At 30.3% G+C, this 16,741-nt stretch overlaps 1 protein-coding gene across 2 annotated transcripts in view; it reads left to right on the forward strand.

Moving 5' to 3' along the window:
- Window positions 1-16,741, forward strand: part of LOC140450752 (odorant receptor 10-like) — a 72,472-nt gene that overhangs the window by 11,660 nt on the left and 44,071 nt on the right. For both annotated transcript variants that reach the window (XM_072544426.1, XM_072544431.1), the window contains exon 2: window positions 5,923-6,095. In XM_072544426.1, the coding sequence (XP_072400527.1) occupies window positions 5,923-6,095 (173 nt within the window). The remainder of the gene's footprint in view (window positions 1-5,922; window positions 6,096-16,741) is intronic.

A 16,741-nucleotide genomic window follows, 5' to 3' on the forward strand; every position in this document is an offset into this window, starting at 1 on the left:
GTATTTATTTTGACAATTTTTTTTCCACACTGCCAATTTTCAGTACTCTGTTAGAAAAAAATCTGTTTGCTTGTGGCACATTCCGAACAACTAGAAAATACTTCCCAAAGCAACATTTAGCTGATGACAAAAAAATTAAAATGAGTGAGTCTGATTCTGTAGCTAGTGAGAACATTTCCGTATACAAATGGAAAGACCGTGGGACAAAATGTGTCACAGTTGTTAGCAATATGCACAATTTGAAAGAAAAAACCACTGTTCTCAGAACAACAAAGGATGGAACACGTGAAGAAGTATCTTGTCCAAGAGCTATTGCTGATTACAATATGTATATGGGAGGAGTTGATCATTTTGATCAAATGACGTCCACCTATTCAATCCAATGGAAATCAAGAAAATGGTGGATTAAAGTTTTTTATTACTTCCTTGATGCATCAATAGTAAACAGCTATATTCTGTACAAGCATCTGCATCATCAAAATCATCCTCGCGAGACAAATATCACACAGCTCCAATATAGAAGCCAGTTAGCTGACCAACTTATCGGCTTGTTCACATGCAGAAAGCGGTCTGGACCGAATCCTGGTCAAGTTGGCAAGGCAAAAAGGGCAAATCTTGTTGATGTTGGTTGTCATCTACCAATCAAAGGCACTTACCGTAGATGTGCTAACTGCAGCTCAAGTAAGAAACAGAAGAGGACCAATATAATTTGCCAAAAATGTGATGTAGCATTATGTAAAGAATGTTTTTCCATATATCATCAGAAATGAATGTCATCAGAAATTTAAAATAAATATTTTTCTCTTCTACAACTGTTGTTTTAGTGTGTAATAGATGTAGCGGTAGCAATATTTACCAGTGATTTGCAGGTGATGGCAAATACCCAAATGATCTCTGGTAGCAATATTTACCACCCCATAAAAGAAAAAATTGAAAATAATTTCGGTTTTTTTCTATCAGGTAACTTCTATTTGATTTCATAATATTAAAAAATATTCGTCTTAAAAAGAACAAATGAGTTCTGCGCCTTAACGGGTTAAATAAAAATGGTACTTCTGTGCCTCATAACTTAAAATTTACTCAGTTATTTACCAGTGAGTTATTAAGAGGAAGAGCAACTAACTGTAATAAATAAAAATAATAATAATAATTCTGACGGTACTCGACAATAATATAATTTTTGTTAATGTTACTGTTAAACATTCAAAGGATTGGCAGCAAAAACTGTGTATATTTTTATCGAATTAATTTTTCTTTATTAGTTAAAGGATTATGATCTATGTAAATTACATGTTTCTGTGATTTGTGGAAGTTATAAAACATTCAGTTCTCAGTGATGATGTTGTGTAGTATGCAGATTGCTTTAAGAGGATACATCAGCGCGTCATCACTATTAATTCGAGAAATAGAAGCCGCACCGTCTTTTGAAAGTTCTGCGAACCTTTGGCAACAGTGCGTCGGCAGTACGTGAGACTATCAAAAAGACTATCAAATTATTGACTATTATTGATGGAACTGTTTGTAATTATTGTATCCGTAGAAACTAATTGTAATGTTATGACCAACTAGGAAAAAACTAGTTTTTCGAAAAAATGATAAGAGGCAAATAAGTTTTAAAAATAATGTGTTTTTTGAACACATGATGCCACAAAATTCAGATGATTTGAAAGTACTCAAAAGTTTGGGGAGATTTATGGCTGCACACCCCCCTTAAAATGTTTTTGTGCACTTAGATTTTGTTGTTTCTTTTTTATGAAAAATGCTTTCAGAACAAGAAAGTAACGTGTCCATTTTTATTACAAAATGTCAAGTAGTTTAGGAGATAATGCAAAAAAACAATTTTTATTTTGTAACTTCAAAGGGCTGTAACTTTTTTGTGTACACTTTTGTACTAAGGTAAGTTGGATTCAATCAATTTATTTTTGTCCCCGGGATGCGTGATTTAATTTATGAAATACCTTTTTGAAACACCCTGTATACTCGCATTAGAATTTGAAATATTTTTACTTAAAATATAACTATAAATCTCACAATTAATAATAATCTATTTTTTCAAATAGTCCAACAACCTAGTTCTATTACACAAATATAATAAATTCATTTTAAACAAACACTACTTCACTATGAATCAACAATAACGAATTTCAATATCTTAGAAAATAATATCCATAATGCAGATCCAAAATAATATTCCAATATCTGGCTGAACAGATATCGATACAGATAACAGAGCAGAATCGTGCTATCACTTACACAGAAAACAGACGCAGGTGTGCAAATGTGATAGCGCTGACTAATTCTCTATGTTGCCAACTCACTCAGTTAAGTTCGATTTCTTGTTATAGATCATTGATTTTAGGTGATTTTAGTAATTCCAATGTGACACAAAATCTAGGCATGGGATAAAAAAGTTTATTTGAAGAAAGTGTATTTTTTTGTTTTTCTTAATGGCGGTACGGACTCGTTTTTGTAATATTTTATTTAGTTATAGAGTAATTTACACAAACTAACATATTTCTCAAATTGGGCTCCGTACCGCCATTCTTTACTATATCACGTATATGTGTGCCAAATATCTCGACAAAATATTCAAAATTAAAGCTGTAATCTTGGAACGCGTTTTCCATCTTGATGACGCGCTGATGTAGCCTCTTAATGACAATATCCGCAGGTTTTTCGCCTGTTTTTATATCACAACTAACAATCCTCAATTTTGCAAATAATATTCCAAATGCACATTTTACAGTTTTCCGAGCTCAAGATAATCGCTTATTAAAATTGTCTTGGGATGGGTTTAAAGTTTTTCCTGAATAAAGCTTCATTAAGTTCTCTTTTAGCGGATAAGCTTCATCAGCAATAAAAACGTGAGGTAGTTTATAATAAAAATTAGGTACTTTTTTCTCTTTTGGAATTTCTAATTTATTATTTTCTATCAATTTAGAAAGTTTTGAAGCCTGGAATGTTCCTCCGTTAGTCTGCTTTCCATAGTAACCGACAATAGAAATAGAAATAAATCTAGAGCGGTCATTAACTAACCTTTGAAAAACTTATGGAGAAGTAGTGTTTGTAGTTAAAAAACATAGAACCTAATTGATGATTGAGAATTGAGAGGGAATTGAGAAGGATACTTTATTCGAACATGTTTTCCATCCAATGCCCCAATGCAGTTTGGAAAATCCCAAAGTCTATTAATAATGTTCTCCAGATATCCTTAAAAAGTCGGCCGTTATGGGTAGCCCATAGAGCTAGCTGCGCATATTTCCTTAATAATTTTTGCAACTGTCGAAGTGGCCCTATTTTGAAAAATTACATTTTCTGCGTGATCAGTTTACGCCTCGTAAATCATCTACGAATTGAATTGATGAAACACAGGACTCTATGGACAGTCATTCGGAGGAACCAAATTATTCAGAATAATCTGATAGTGATAATGAAGGATCTACCTCTAAGTTAGTAGCAAGTGGGATAAGCACTAATTCTGAACCAGCGAACGGGCTACAAACGTCGAATACCGCCACAAATAGAAATTGTGAAGCAGCTAGTTGAGATCGTAAAAGAAAAACTAGCTTTAAGGGCAAACAATTTGTTGCAAAACCCTAGTGATGATGATATAGGGTTTTTCAATTTCCTACTTCGCCATATCAACTAATAAATCGGCAGACTTTATTCGTTTATAAAACCGTTTTTGTTTTTTTTTAATAAACAATTTTTACTGTATAATTATTTTATTTATTGATTTAGGTATTCAAATTAAACTATAAACTAAAATGTAGGTACTGGCCTTACTGTTACTGCCAGTTTTTCTTCAGCTAAATTTGGGTTTGTATGATAGTTATTATAATTGTAATCTTCAATTTTCGTTTCTATTTTGTCAGAAATATAGTGAAATGTATACAGACTCATTCTCATATAAGCATAAAATCTGCCTTAGTGGTGTTTCATAAGCTCTTTAAATAGGTGATGGTATTCTCCTAGATACTGATTTTTTTATTTATAGGATGAGTCGAAAACTGGCGATTTGAAGAATTACAAATGATCCACCCCTTTTCACTTGAAGACATGCAATCACTGTAGTTATTACTGTTGCTCATGCTCATCTTCGTTTCATGCTCTGTATCTACCTGCCTGGATTCTATTGTATATTATACTGGATATTTTTTAATATGTTATCTTGATAAAAACTTAATTTTTCGAAACATAGTCTTCTTGGTATCTACCTGCCTGGATTCGATTAGGCGAGAAAACGAAGCGCTGAACTTACCAATTTTCCGCAGCACGATGAATCGGTGTGAAACTTTTGCATTCGATTCAACAAAGTGCCAGGAAAGTTTGTGAACAAAATTCATGGTCGTAAAATAAAAATTTCATTTTGTGCATATGAAAAATGCATTTCTAAAATGCATAGAAAATAAAAAAATTGCAACTAAGAAACTATTGACAGGAATGAGTTTACTGTTGTTACTTGGAGGTTTTCGAGGTCTCTGAATACAAATATGATAACGACGATGGTCAGTTGCTTAGTTCCCAGAATGGTCCTGCTCTCTTGGAGTTTTATGTTATTTTTTTTTTCGAAATCAGTCGAAAGTCATTGCTTGGAAGGTTTTCGAGGTTCCTTGTATAAAACTTAGGTCGCTGGTTTAATGAATTTTGAGATAATAATGAAGAAATAATGCAATATTTTGACTGTAAATAAATTAGTGAAAAATAGCAAATACAACTGTGAACAAATTAAACCCCCCTTGTTACTGTTCGCTGTTCCGGTGTTGAAGTCGAAGTGTCGTCTGGAGACTTAAGATGGTCAGAAAAAACACTCTAACCGTTACGTGGTGGTCCTTATACCAAGAGGGTATACCAATAAATACTCTTGTGTAATAACAAAAGAAGTCAAATTCTCCGTACTTAAAACATAATAAATGAGATAGCCAGTTTAACAATTCGATTTTACGAAATAACAGGAAGCAATATATTTTAAAAAAGTCGTTAGAATACAACATTCAGTTAGATCACATTCTAGTACAGCAAAAGAAAAATATTAAATGTAAAACATGAAAATAAATACCACATACTTACCCAAACATTCCTAAATACGAATATTATGACGGCGATCCCAGGGTGAACCTCGTCTTCTGAAGTCTTATGTTATTTTCATTCGAAATCAGTCAAAAGTCATTACTCGGGGGGTTTTCGAGATCCTCCGGCTACCTAGAGCTCAGAGTGGACCTCATGTGCTGGAATTTTATGTTATTTTTTTTTTAAATAAGTCAAAAGTCATTACTCGGGGTTTTCGGTAAGGCTGAAGGTGCTCATCTCCTAAAGTTTTTTGTTATTTTTATTTATGATTATTATTGACATAAAACTCCAGGTAACGAGGTCCACCCTGGACACCAGATAGCTCGAGACTTATCGTCGTTATCATACTCGTGTTAATTGACCTCAAAAACCTCTAAGTAATGACTTTCGACTGATTTAGAATGAAATTAATATACTCTAGGAGACGAGGTCCATTTTTGGCACCAGGTAGCTCGAGACCGAATTGAATGCAAAAAGTTACAAAGCAATTCAGTTTGCTGCGGAAAATTGGTAGGTTTAATGTTCTTTAGTGCTTCATTTTCTTGCCTATATGTCAATTATTTTTACTTTCTTTCAATCACATAGCGAATCTTAAATGTAAGTTTTTTGGCCATGAAATAAAATAATTATAGATTGACAATTACCAAAAAAAAAACATGAAATTACAAAACAAAGAGAAAGACCCCAAATTAGATTATAAAAATAACATGCTGTACTAATATCTGTACAAATAGCCTAGAATAATGTATAAAAGTAGATGTTCGTTCGTGTTTATACTATGATTTCATCTCCTCGGGCTATTCTTTCTTATCATATTTTGTGACCTCTATTGTAATAAATATGTTTTCTTAGGTACTGGATATGTGGCAAACATTTGTTCGATGGCCAATGTAAAGTCTTACTATATCTTTACTCAGAGAAAACAAGTTATAAAAATTTTCGATGATCTAAACTGCCAAAGATTTCAGCCAACAACAGAGAAAGCCAAGAAGCTAGCACAAAAAGGCTTAGACTTCTACTATAAGGTATGTCCGTTTTTGTACTCGATAGCTTTAGGTTTACTAATTGTTAATTGAATTTAATATTGTTCTGATTTTAAATTTTTTAAATATTATTTAATTTTTAATTTTTAAAAGTATGCCTCCATTTATGCCTGGCTGCGTTATGTACCTTTAAGTTGGTGTACTCATAAGCAATTCCGATACGTGATACGCGATACGCACGTCAACTGTGGTTCAGTATTGCTCTGAATAGCTAGCGGTAAAGTTTATTTGGGGTCTGTGGTATCACGACGCTAATAGTATTTTATTTCTGAAATGGCAGGTTCTTCCAAAAGAGTGTATTTCGGAGAGCCTAATTTTGATGAAAGTGTAAGATGGTGGTATGATGAATTTGAATTCGAGGACTACAACGACAAAGATTTTTCTCCAGAAAGTGACCGTAACTCTAATTCTGAGATGGAAGATTAGGGGAACAATAGTGAAACACAAGAAAGTCAGGCTATAGGTGAAAAAGAAGAAGGACCAGAAACAACAAATGGAAAGTTTTATTTTGATAAAAATCGATACAAGTGGTTTGGTGTTCCGGCCAATCCAAATTTGAATATTAGAATAAAAAACACAATCTGGTAAAAGTTCTTCCGGGTTTGAAAGAACCTGCAAAATGTGGTGATGTCTCTGATATCTTGAAAATACGGAGCCTTTTTTTCACAGAGGATATATAAATCGAACTAATTCTACGGATAAATAAAAGGATATTGTTATTTCAAGATAAATTTAGCAATTCTGAACAGAACTGAGAAAACTAACAAAGGAATAATTTAGAGCGTTCCTTACTATTTTGTATTACTCTACAGTTTTCAAGTCAAATAATGAAGACTTATAAGAAATATTTTCAACAGATGAAATGGGACGAGACCATCAGATCCATTATGTCTTTGAAAAGAGTATATGTGTTGCTCGAATGTCTAAGATTTGTTGACTGAATAGTTAGTGTAAATATGTTCTTGCTTTTGTTTTAGGTTTGATAATACAAATAATCAAGAAGAACTAATGATCAAACTGCAGCAGTGTCTTGGTTATTTGAGCGTTTTGTAAAAAATTACCAAGACTGTTATTCTATGGGAGAATTGTGTTGTATCGACGAAATGCTGATAGGATTTCGCGGTAGATGTAGGTTACGCATGTACATACCTAATAAACCTCGGAAATATGGACTGAAAATTATGGCCCTGACAGACGCAAGTACCACTATTTCTATAATGGCAATATTTACGGTGGTAAGGATAGTAATAGTTTTTCTCTAACAAATGAGGAGAGATATTTCATGAAACCAACACAAGCGGTGTTGAGACTGTGCCATCCAATTGCCAATTTACACCGACATGTCACAGCAGACAATTGGTTTTCATCCATAGAAGTCATGGATGCATTAAAAAAATAAGAACTGACCTATATTGGCACGCTCTAGCGAAACAAAAAGGATATAACTATGCAGTTCCATCTAAGTCGGAACAGAGCTGAAGGATCTTTTATTTATGGTTTTACAAATGACTACACTATAATTTCCTACGTTAAAAAAGGGAAAGCAGCTCTATTAATATCATCAATACACCATACCGAATATGAGGACATAGAATCTGGTAAACCCGAAATCATTTGCTTCTATAATCAAACAAAAGGCGGTGTGGATGCACTAGATCAAAAATTTACCACATATTTTACTAACCGGCGAACTAGGCGATGACCAATAACTATTTTTTTCACAATATTTAATATTGCAGGTGTCCATGCACACTTTTTGCATGGATGTTATAAAAACAACCAAGCCATATAGAGAGAAAAGTCTTTTACAAAATTCTTTCAAGACAATTGACAATTCAGAAACGAAAGAGATGTGGTATCTGTGATCCTAAGACTGACAAAAAACAAAAATGTCGTCCAGTAAATGTTCCCGACCCATGTGCGGCGACTGCAGGGCATATTTTTGCAAGAAATGCATTTAGTTGTAACATAATAATATATTTTAATTAGAAAGGTTATATATTTTAGTTCCTTGTTCTTTATATGAAACGAAAAAATCAAGAAAGAAATAGTGACTTTATTTTTTATATTTCTTTTGTAAGAAATTATGTTCTGCTGTCAGAAAATCTTGAAAAATAAGTTATGTTACAATATTTTAGCCTTTGTCATTATTAATAAAAATTAAATAGAAAATGGTCTTATATGGTTTTATTCCAGCTTAAATGATTACAAATTATAACGAAATAATGAATTATGTCTTTATCAATTTCACAAAAAACTAAAAAAAAACTCTCGCTCTGTCTCTCTCTCCCGACGTGATTTTACTAACCTGCTTTTTCCCTTCCGTGTCATAAACTCCCGTCTCATTCCAGTTAAATAACTTTGAGAGAATAAAGTTAAATTTTGTATAGCAGTGCTTCATATTTGTTGAAGAAAAGGTCCACTTGTGGTTTGTTGAAACAGACAGCTCTTTGCATACTTGTGGACTATGGTTTTTACAACGAAAAATGGGAATGGTGGCCCAAAAATTCAAAATAAAACCTTTCTACTACAATATTTTTTTCTTTATTAAATTAGTGCAGAAGTTTTAAGTGTTTAGCTAACTCAAAAGCAAATGTTAAAAACTCATTTTTGTTCATAGGCATCATTTTGACTAAATCTATTAAATGCTCAACCAATTTGGTTTCTAGCTATTCAGAAAATGTCTTTATAAAATGACCCATAAGTGGCTTCGTATCCACGTCCCCACTCATCTTAGCTATTTGATTCTGTCTGCCAGTGTGCTCTTTGATACAGAAAAATGAAAATATACTTGACTAATAGTCATTTTATTTTCCAATAGTTGCTTGCCATTTTCATCGAGTTTTCTAACCAAACACCCTTTTTTTCTCCTTCGGCATCGTGTTTAATGTAGCTGAAACAAAAAAAAAAAGAATTTGTGAGCTAGCACACAATATGTAGTGTCTGGTACTGGGCAATTCATGATTATCCAATGGGGAGTCCGTGGTGGGGAGCTTACAAACTAATGTTTATAATTAAATGTCAATTACTTATATGCATTGGCCATATGAGTAGTATTAACACAAACAATACAAAAATAAAATTTACTTACTAGGCATCACAGTTTAGAACCTTAAAACTTAGGTAAAAATGACCACTGCCTGCTCAGTGAATTTAAGTGGTATAAAGATTTTACCGCTAGACCCCTGCTTACTAGCGGACTTTATCGGAAACATTAGCACGGCAGTCAACAGGGTCCGCATAGCCATGATGATTTCAAACCTTCGATAGAAGATGGAACTTAACGAAGAAGAATAGGAAACACACTCTGTCTGGTAATGGGAAGTGTCCGGTACTGGTATACGATATATATATATATATATATATATATATATATATATATATATATATATATATATATATATTATATGTATATACAAGAAATACTGGATATTAGTGACTGTCGATATAAACAAACAACACAGTTTATTAGGGTTGCAGTCAGAAAATTGGCCGGGATGTTAATAAAACACTCTTATGACTTTTTGTCTAGCTTTCGGAATGGTTTTATTCCTTTTTCAAGACACTGTAATAAGAAAAAAATTTAAGTATTTATAAAATATTACAATTCTTCAGTGCAACTTACTAGTCGTTGAGATTATTTATAAAAGCATAGACACTCAACATTAATAATACACATATAAAATATAAAATAATCGACAAAATACATTCTAAAATTCTTTACAATTTAGGTACAGATAGTAAAACTTGTTATGCATATAAGTGTAATTTGTGTGGGTACATTTAAATATTAATTTTATTTTGGATGTTTTTCCAGTAAGTAACAATAACAATAAGTGTTGCTCATTTATTGTAATTCTCGTAATTTTCACAGTAGGGTGATCTCACATCGTAACGATATAAAAACCAAAAAAATAAATGCATGTGCATTGACAGAACATGCATTAACGTTGAAACATGAATTTAATTTCGAGGATTCCTGTATTTTGGCAAAGGAAAAGAACCATTCAAAACGTGTTTTCTTGGAAATGTGTTCCATAAAATGTAGTACATCTTGCATCAATAAAAAGTCAGACATAGATAAACTGAGCAACATTTATTGTTACTTACTGGAAAAACATCCAAAATAAAATTAATATTTAAATGTACCCACACAAATTACACTTATATGCATAACATGTTGCATACCATTAAGACAGGTTTAAAAATTAAAATCACCTAAGATGGGCCTCTAGTATTTCTTAAAAAGAAATATAATATTAAGTACACCTAATTACGTTTTAATCATGGGGTTTTTTCTTTTTGTTCTCTATGTGTCAGAGTTAAAACACATCAGTAAAAGATGACAAACTAAGTTTTACTATCTGTACCTAAATTTTAAAAAATTTTAGAATGTATTTTGTCCATTATTTTATATTTTATATGTGTGTTATTAATGTTGAGTATCTATGCTTTTATAAATAATCTCAACGACTAGTAAGTTGCACTGAAGAATTGTAATATTTTATAAATACTTAAATTTTTTTCTTATTACAGTGTCTTGAAAAAGGAATAAAACCATTCCGAAAGCTAGACAAAAAGTCATAAGAGTGTTTTATTAACAACCCGGCCAATTTTCTGACTGCAACCCTAATAAACTGTGTTGTTTGTATATATGTATATATATATATATATATATATATATATATATATATATATATATATTGATACGATTAGGGTTTATAGAAAATAATTTATAAGTTATATACTACATAATATTAGATATAAAAAAGTATTTGATTATTTTAAATAAGTTATATACTAGAGAATTTAATAAAAATATATTTATGTGAGGGCATTTTTAATAAATTAGCATATAATAATTGTAAAAAGTTGTATTTTAGTAGTTATGATTTTGTAGATATTTTTAAGTGAGCCATGTGACTAGGCAACACACTATACCCTCCATTCCTAAGTGACATTTTAGGAAATAAATACGAATATAAAGTGGGGTTATATAATATATTGTTTGAAATGTGTATTTTATTAAATTAGAGTGTTAGTTACTAATTTAATTATATATTCTGATCTGAAAAGCCTAAATGTAAACAAAATTATTAATAGAAAAGAATGGAATTCTCTGGATCTCCGGAGATGGCCATGTTTGCGAAATGGTTTGTTCCAGAAAATTCAGACAAGTATTAAATAGAACAAATTGGAACATGATATCTTACGAGATGGTTCTAGAAATCCAAAAATATATAAATACCCGTGATTTGGATTCAAGATGGCAGTTTTTAAGTTTTTTAGTCAGAAGTCAAGCAGTTTATTATGAAAGTTAGTTAGAGTCAGTGAATCAAGTACAAATAGTCCAATAGTTTAATATAGTGAGTTAAATGAAGATTAAAAATTATGCATATAATTTAATGCACATTTATAATTATACACAAATAATTATTGAAGATAAAAAAAGGTATATTGGAAGAAATTAAATTATATTATGGTTGGAGATTAGTATAAATCAACTTATAATAATTGGATATTGGTATATTGAAAAGAAGAATAAATATAAATGCTGTTTGCTGGTTTGGTTGGTGGTGTATAGATGCTGGTGAAGAAAAATATATCTTAAATTGGTAGAAGCTGATAATTGAAAAAAGTAATTTCACAAAAAAACAAGGATAACTGAAGTACGAAGACATTCAGTGGTGATTAGAATCTATATACTTAGTGGAAAATAGTTCATTTAGGCATTCAGTGAAAGAAAGGTACAAAATTTTGTTAATATAATTTAGTTAGTGTCATAACAATTTCAATTTTGAAGATAGTTTGTTTAAATTTTAGATTGTCTATAGAATTTAATTAGTTTTATAAGAATATCAGTTTAAAGATAGTTTATTTTAAATTTACATTGACTAGGTTAGATATATATGTGTGTTTCATAATAGTTATAATAAAGATAATTTAAAAAAGTACTTACAAGCTAATTCTTTGAGAACCGCGATAAAAACCCTATATTATTAAAAATACTCATTGCTCATCATTCAAACAAAAAACACATCATAACAATTTGGCACCCAACGCGGTGGCTCTCTATTTAAAAGAATTAGTTTGGAAAGATAAGTGCTCTTATATAATTAAATTAATTATCAGTAGAAAGGAAAAATTATAGGTTTTATTTTTAATTATATTTGAACAAGTAAAGTCTCAAAATGTCTCAAGGAAAGAAAGGTACAAGAAGCAAAAAGAATGAAGAAGATGTGGAAGTAGAAACACAACCTATACAAGAGGAGAGTTTAGTTCAAGTTCCACAAGATACTGCAGAAATGAATCCAGAAAGAGAGGAAAATGTCAATATGGCAGCTTTGATGTCATTAATGATGCAGATGAACAAGACAATGGAAGAGAATTCAAAAGAAATCAAAGAAGACATGAAAAAAATGGAACAGAAAATGGAAGAGAATACGAAAAAAATGGAAGAGAATTCAAAAGAAATCAAAGAAGACATAAAAAAATTGGAATAGAATTCAAAAGAAGTCAAAGAAGACATGAAAAAAATGGAACAGAAATTGGAAGAGAATTATAGAAAATTAGAAAAGAAAATAGAAGATAATAATAATAAAATTGTAAAACAAATGGATAAAAAACTTGAAGCTGCAGAGAAAAAAGTAGCAAATGAAATAAAAAGTATACGGAATGACTACAAGAAAAGGATAGACAATGAGAGGACAGAAGTAAAGAGGATTATTCAAGATAATAAGATAGATATAGAACAGAAAATAGAGTTACAGAAATGTAACTTAGAAGTAAAAATTAACGAAGACAGGAGAAACACAGAAGAAAAATTAGACGATATACAACAAAATATCCAAATAAATTGTAATCAAATAAGAAATGTGGAACAGAGAATAGATGATATTTCACAAATGAGAGACATAGGGAGACCTTACTTAAATTTAACAAATGAGACTGGGATTAAATTCTCTGGTAATATAAAAAATTTGCATCCTAGAGTATACATAAATAGTTTAAAACATAAATTAAGATTTGTGAATAATATTAATGATATTAAAGATTATATTAGAGTGACATTAAATGACAATGCAGCAACTTGGTTTGCTAGTATTGAAAATGATTTAGATAACTTTCAAACATTTGAAAATAAATTTTTAAATTATTATTGGGGTGAATTAGAGCAAGCCAAGTTTAGAGAAATTCTATATTTTGGAAAGTATAATCAAAATTTAAAATCAAATATGGTAGATTATGCATTGAAATTGATAACAGTTGCAAAATATTTAGAACCACCACTTAGAGAGGATGAAACAGTCTTAAATGTATCTAGACATTTTGATGCTGATGTTGTGCAAACCGTAACTGTACAAAATATTCAAACAATAGATAGTTTTATTAATTTTATTCAAAGAATACAAAGAGGCAATATGACAAGTAATACTAACAACAGAAAAAACAATAATAACTTTCAATATAAAAAAAATGATAATCAACAATATAGACAATCATATAACAATAATACTAGGTATGGTGATAATTTACAAAATTTTAATAATACTAACACTAATCCAAATAGACAGAACTTTAATAATAATACTAGTTATAATAGACAAAATTTTAATAATAATACTAATTATAATAGACAACATTTTAATAACAGTACTAATAATAATAGACAAGATTTTAACAATAGAAGAAATACAGAACGACCTAACTATAACAGACAGGTAAATTGTGTTCGAAGGAATAGAAGCTGCGAAGGCAGGGAACGAAGTAGTACAAGGCAGGAGAATGTGAGTAGAAGTCATAGTAGGGAAAGACATAGGACATCAGATCCAAGTGGTCAGATACAATCTGACAATTCTAATAATCAAAATTTTGTGCAGTAAACTTTCTGAATTACAAGTTAGGCCATTGCTATTATGAAAAACCTTCTGAATTTATTTCTTTAGATGAAGAGAAAATTATTGAATCTATTAATTTAATTTATATAAATGCTTTGGCCAAAAATAAAATGATTAAGATTATGATAGATACTGGTTCAGAAAGTACTTTAGTCTCGGAGAATTTTATTTTTAATACATTAAAATTATCAGATATAATAAAGATTCCAAAAATTAAAATTGTTGGTGCAAATAATAAGAAGTTGGGTGAAATTGATAAACTAGCCAATTTTAAAATTAATATTCTTAATAAAGAAATTAATATGCAAGGATTTATTGTCAAGGATTTATGTGTTGATATATTAATGGGAAATGATGAATTGGAAAAGAAGAAAGTAAAGATAGATTTTGAAAAAAAAATGGTAACTTTGGAAGGGCAAATAATTAAATTTATGCAGAAAGATGAGGTAGAAGAAGGAATAAGAGTTGATAGGATATTATTAAAAGAAAATAATGATGTTTATGAAGAAGAAATGTATTTTGATGATAGGGAAATGTCCCAAAAGAATGTAAAGAATAATTATTGTAGTGAATATTTAAGGAATGGAAATTTTAAGCAGATGGATGCCTACGAGGCGGAGTGCGTAAAATTGGAAGCAAGGAATAATGAGTACATAATGAAGAATAATTTTATTTGTAAAGAAGAAGATATAATGAAAGTTTTAAATTGCCCTGAAGAATATAAATCAATAGTCATTTCCATATTGCAGCAACACAAGGGACTTGTAAATAAAGAAAATAGAATTGCACAAAATTATATCCATAGTATAAAAGTTAAAGAAGAAAAAGATTTTAAAACAAAATCATACCCAATACCATATAAATACAGAGAAGAAGTAAACAAAACAATTAATAATATGTTAGAAGATGGGATCATTGAGAAGGCAGACACACGTTTTATTAACCCCATAGTAGTAGTACGAAAAAGATCAGGTGAAATCAGGTTATGTTTGGATGCAAGGAATATTAACAAGATTACTGAAAAGCAATTTGAAGCACCAATGAGTATAGATGGAATATTAGGAAGAATTACAGGAATGTCATTTTTCACTAAAATTGATTTACAGCATAGCTTTTGGTTAATACCTCTAGAAAGAAAAAGTAGACAGTATACAGGATTTCAGATAGATGGAGTAGTATATCAATTCAAAGTAGTACCATTTGGACTTCAATCATCTTGCAGTGCTCTATGTAGATGTCTTCATGATATTTTGGATCAATATGAACATTTTGTAATTCACTACATTGATGATATATTAATTTTTTCTAAAACGGCTGAAGATCATGAGAAACACCTAAAAATTATAATAAATAGATTAGACAAAGTTGGACTAAAAATAAATCAAGAAAAATGTACATTTTTTCAAAAAGAAGTCATATATCTAGGTTATAAACTTAATACTAAGGGAATCGAAATGGATCCAGAACGGACACAAGTCATTCAGGAATATAAAACACCACACAATTTAAGAACTTTAAGAGGATTTATTGGAATAATTAATTATTATAAAAGGATGATACCAGATCTAAGTATAAAAGAAATTCCATTACTTGAACTACTGAGAAAAGGTGTAAAATGGAGATGGGATCAGAGAAGAGAACTAGCATTCCAAGAAATTAAAAACATTTTTCTGTCAAATTTGAAAATATACTATCCTGACTATACACAGCCATTCATATTAAGAACAGATGCATCAATAGAGAGATTATCAGGGGTATTATTACAAATACATGATGGGGTCGAATACCCAATACAATTCATTTCAAGAATTACAAAGCCACATGAAAAGGGTTACTCAGTTTCAGAATTAGAACTAGCAAGTATAATACACTGTGTCACAAAATTAAGATTTTATTTGTTGGGTAATGAATTTACAATAGAAACAGATCACCAAGCTTTAACGTCTATATTAAATAACAAATATGGAAACAGTAGAATACATCGGTGGAGTCTAATACTTAGTGAATACTGCTTTGAAATGAAATACACTTCTGGAAAATCCAATATAGTGGCAGATGCTTTATCAAGGTTAGAAAATACACCACAAAAAGGGCAGCGAACAATAAAAATTGGATTAAATCAATTAGTAGAAAATACTGGATTATATTCTAAAGAAGAAATTATAAGAGATCAGATCAATTTGAGTGAAAAACAAAAAGTCCTTAGGAAAGATGGAGTATATTATAAAATAATAAATGGCATAGAAGTATATGTAATAACTAGAACTTTAGCAAAGAAAATATTGAAAAATTTACATAACAATTATATGCATATTGGTTCAAGAAAGCTATGGATGCTATTTAGGGACAATTATTTTGCAAAGAATGACATAAGTATAGCAAAAGAAATTACTACCCAATGCCCAATATGTCAACTAAACAAAGAAAAGAATTTCAAAAACCAGAACACATATAAATCTAATGTTATATATGAAAAACTAAATACAGTTTCCATGGATTTTATTTCAAATTTAGTTCTCAGTCCAACAGGAAAAAAGCATATACTAGTGATAGTCGATTTATATACAAAATTTATTAAACTATATCCCTGCTCTAGAACAAATGTTAAAACATTAAAATTATATATTAATCAATTTTTCGAAGAAATAGGACCATTTAGAAATTGCATAATAGATAATGCTACATATTTTAACAACCAAAAATTTCGGGCATTTTGTGAGAGAAAGGGAA

Source organism: Diabrotica undecimpunctata, chromosome 1 (assembly GCF_040954645.1).
Source record: "Diabrotica undecimpunctata isolate CICGRU chromosome 1, icDiaUnde3, whole genome shotgun sequence".
In the NCBI taxonomy this organism is placed as follows: Eukaryota; Metazoa; Arthropoda; class Insecta; order Coleoptera; family Chrysomelidae; genus Diabrotica; species Diabrotica undecimpunctata.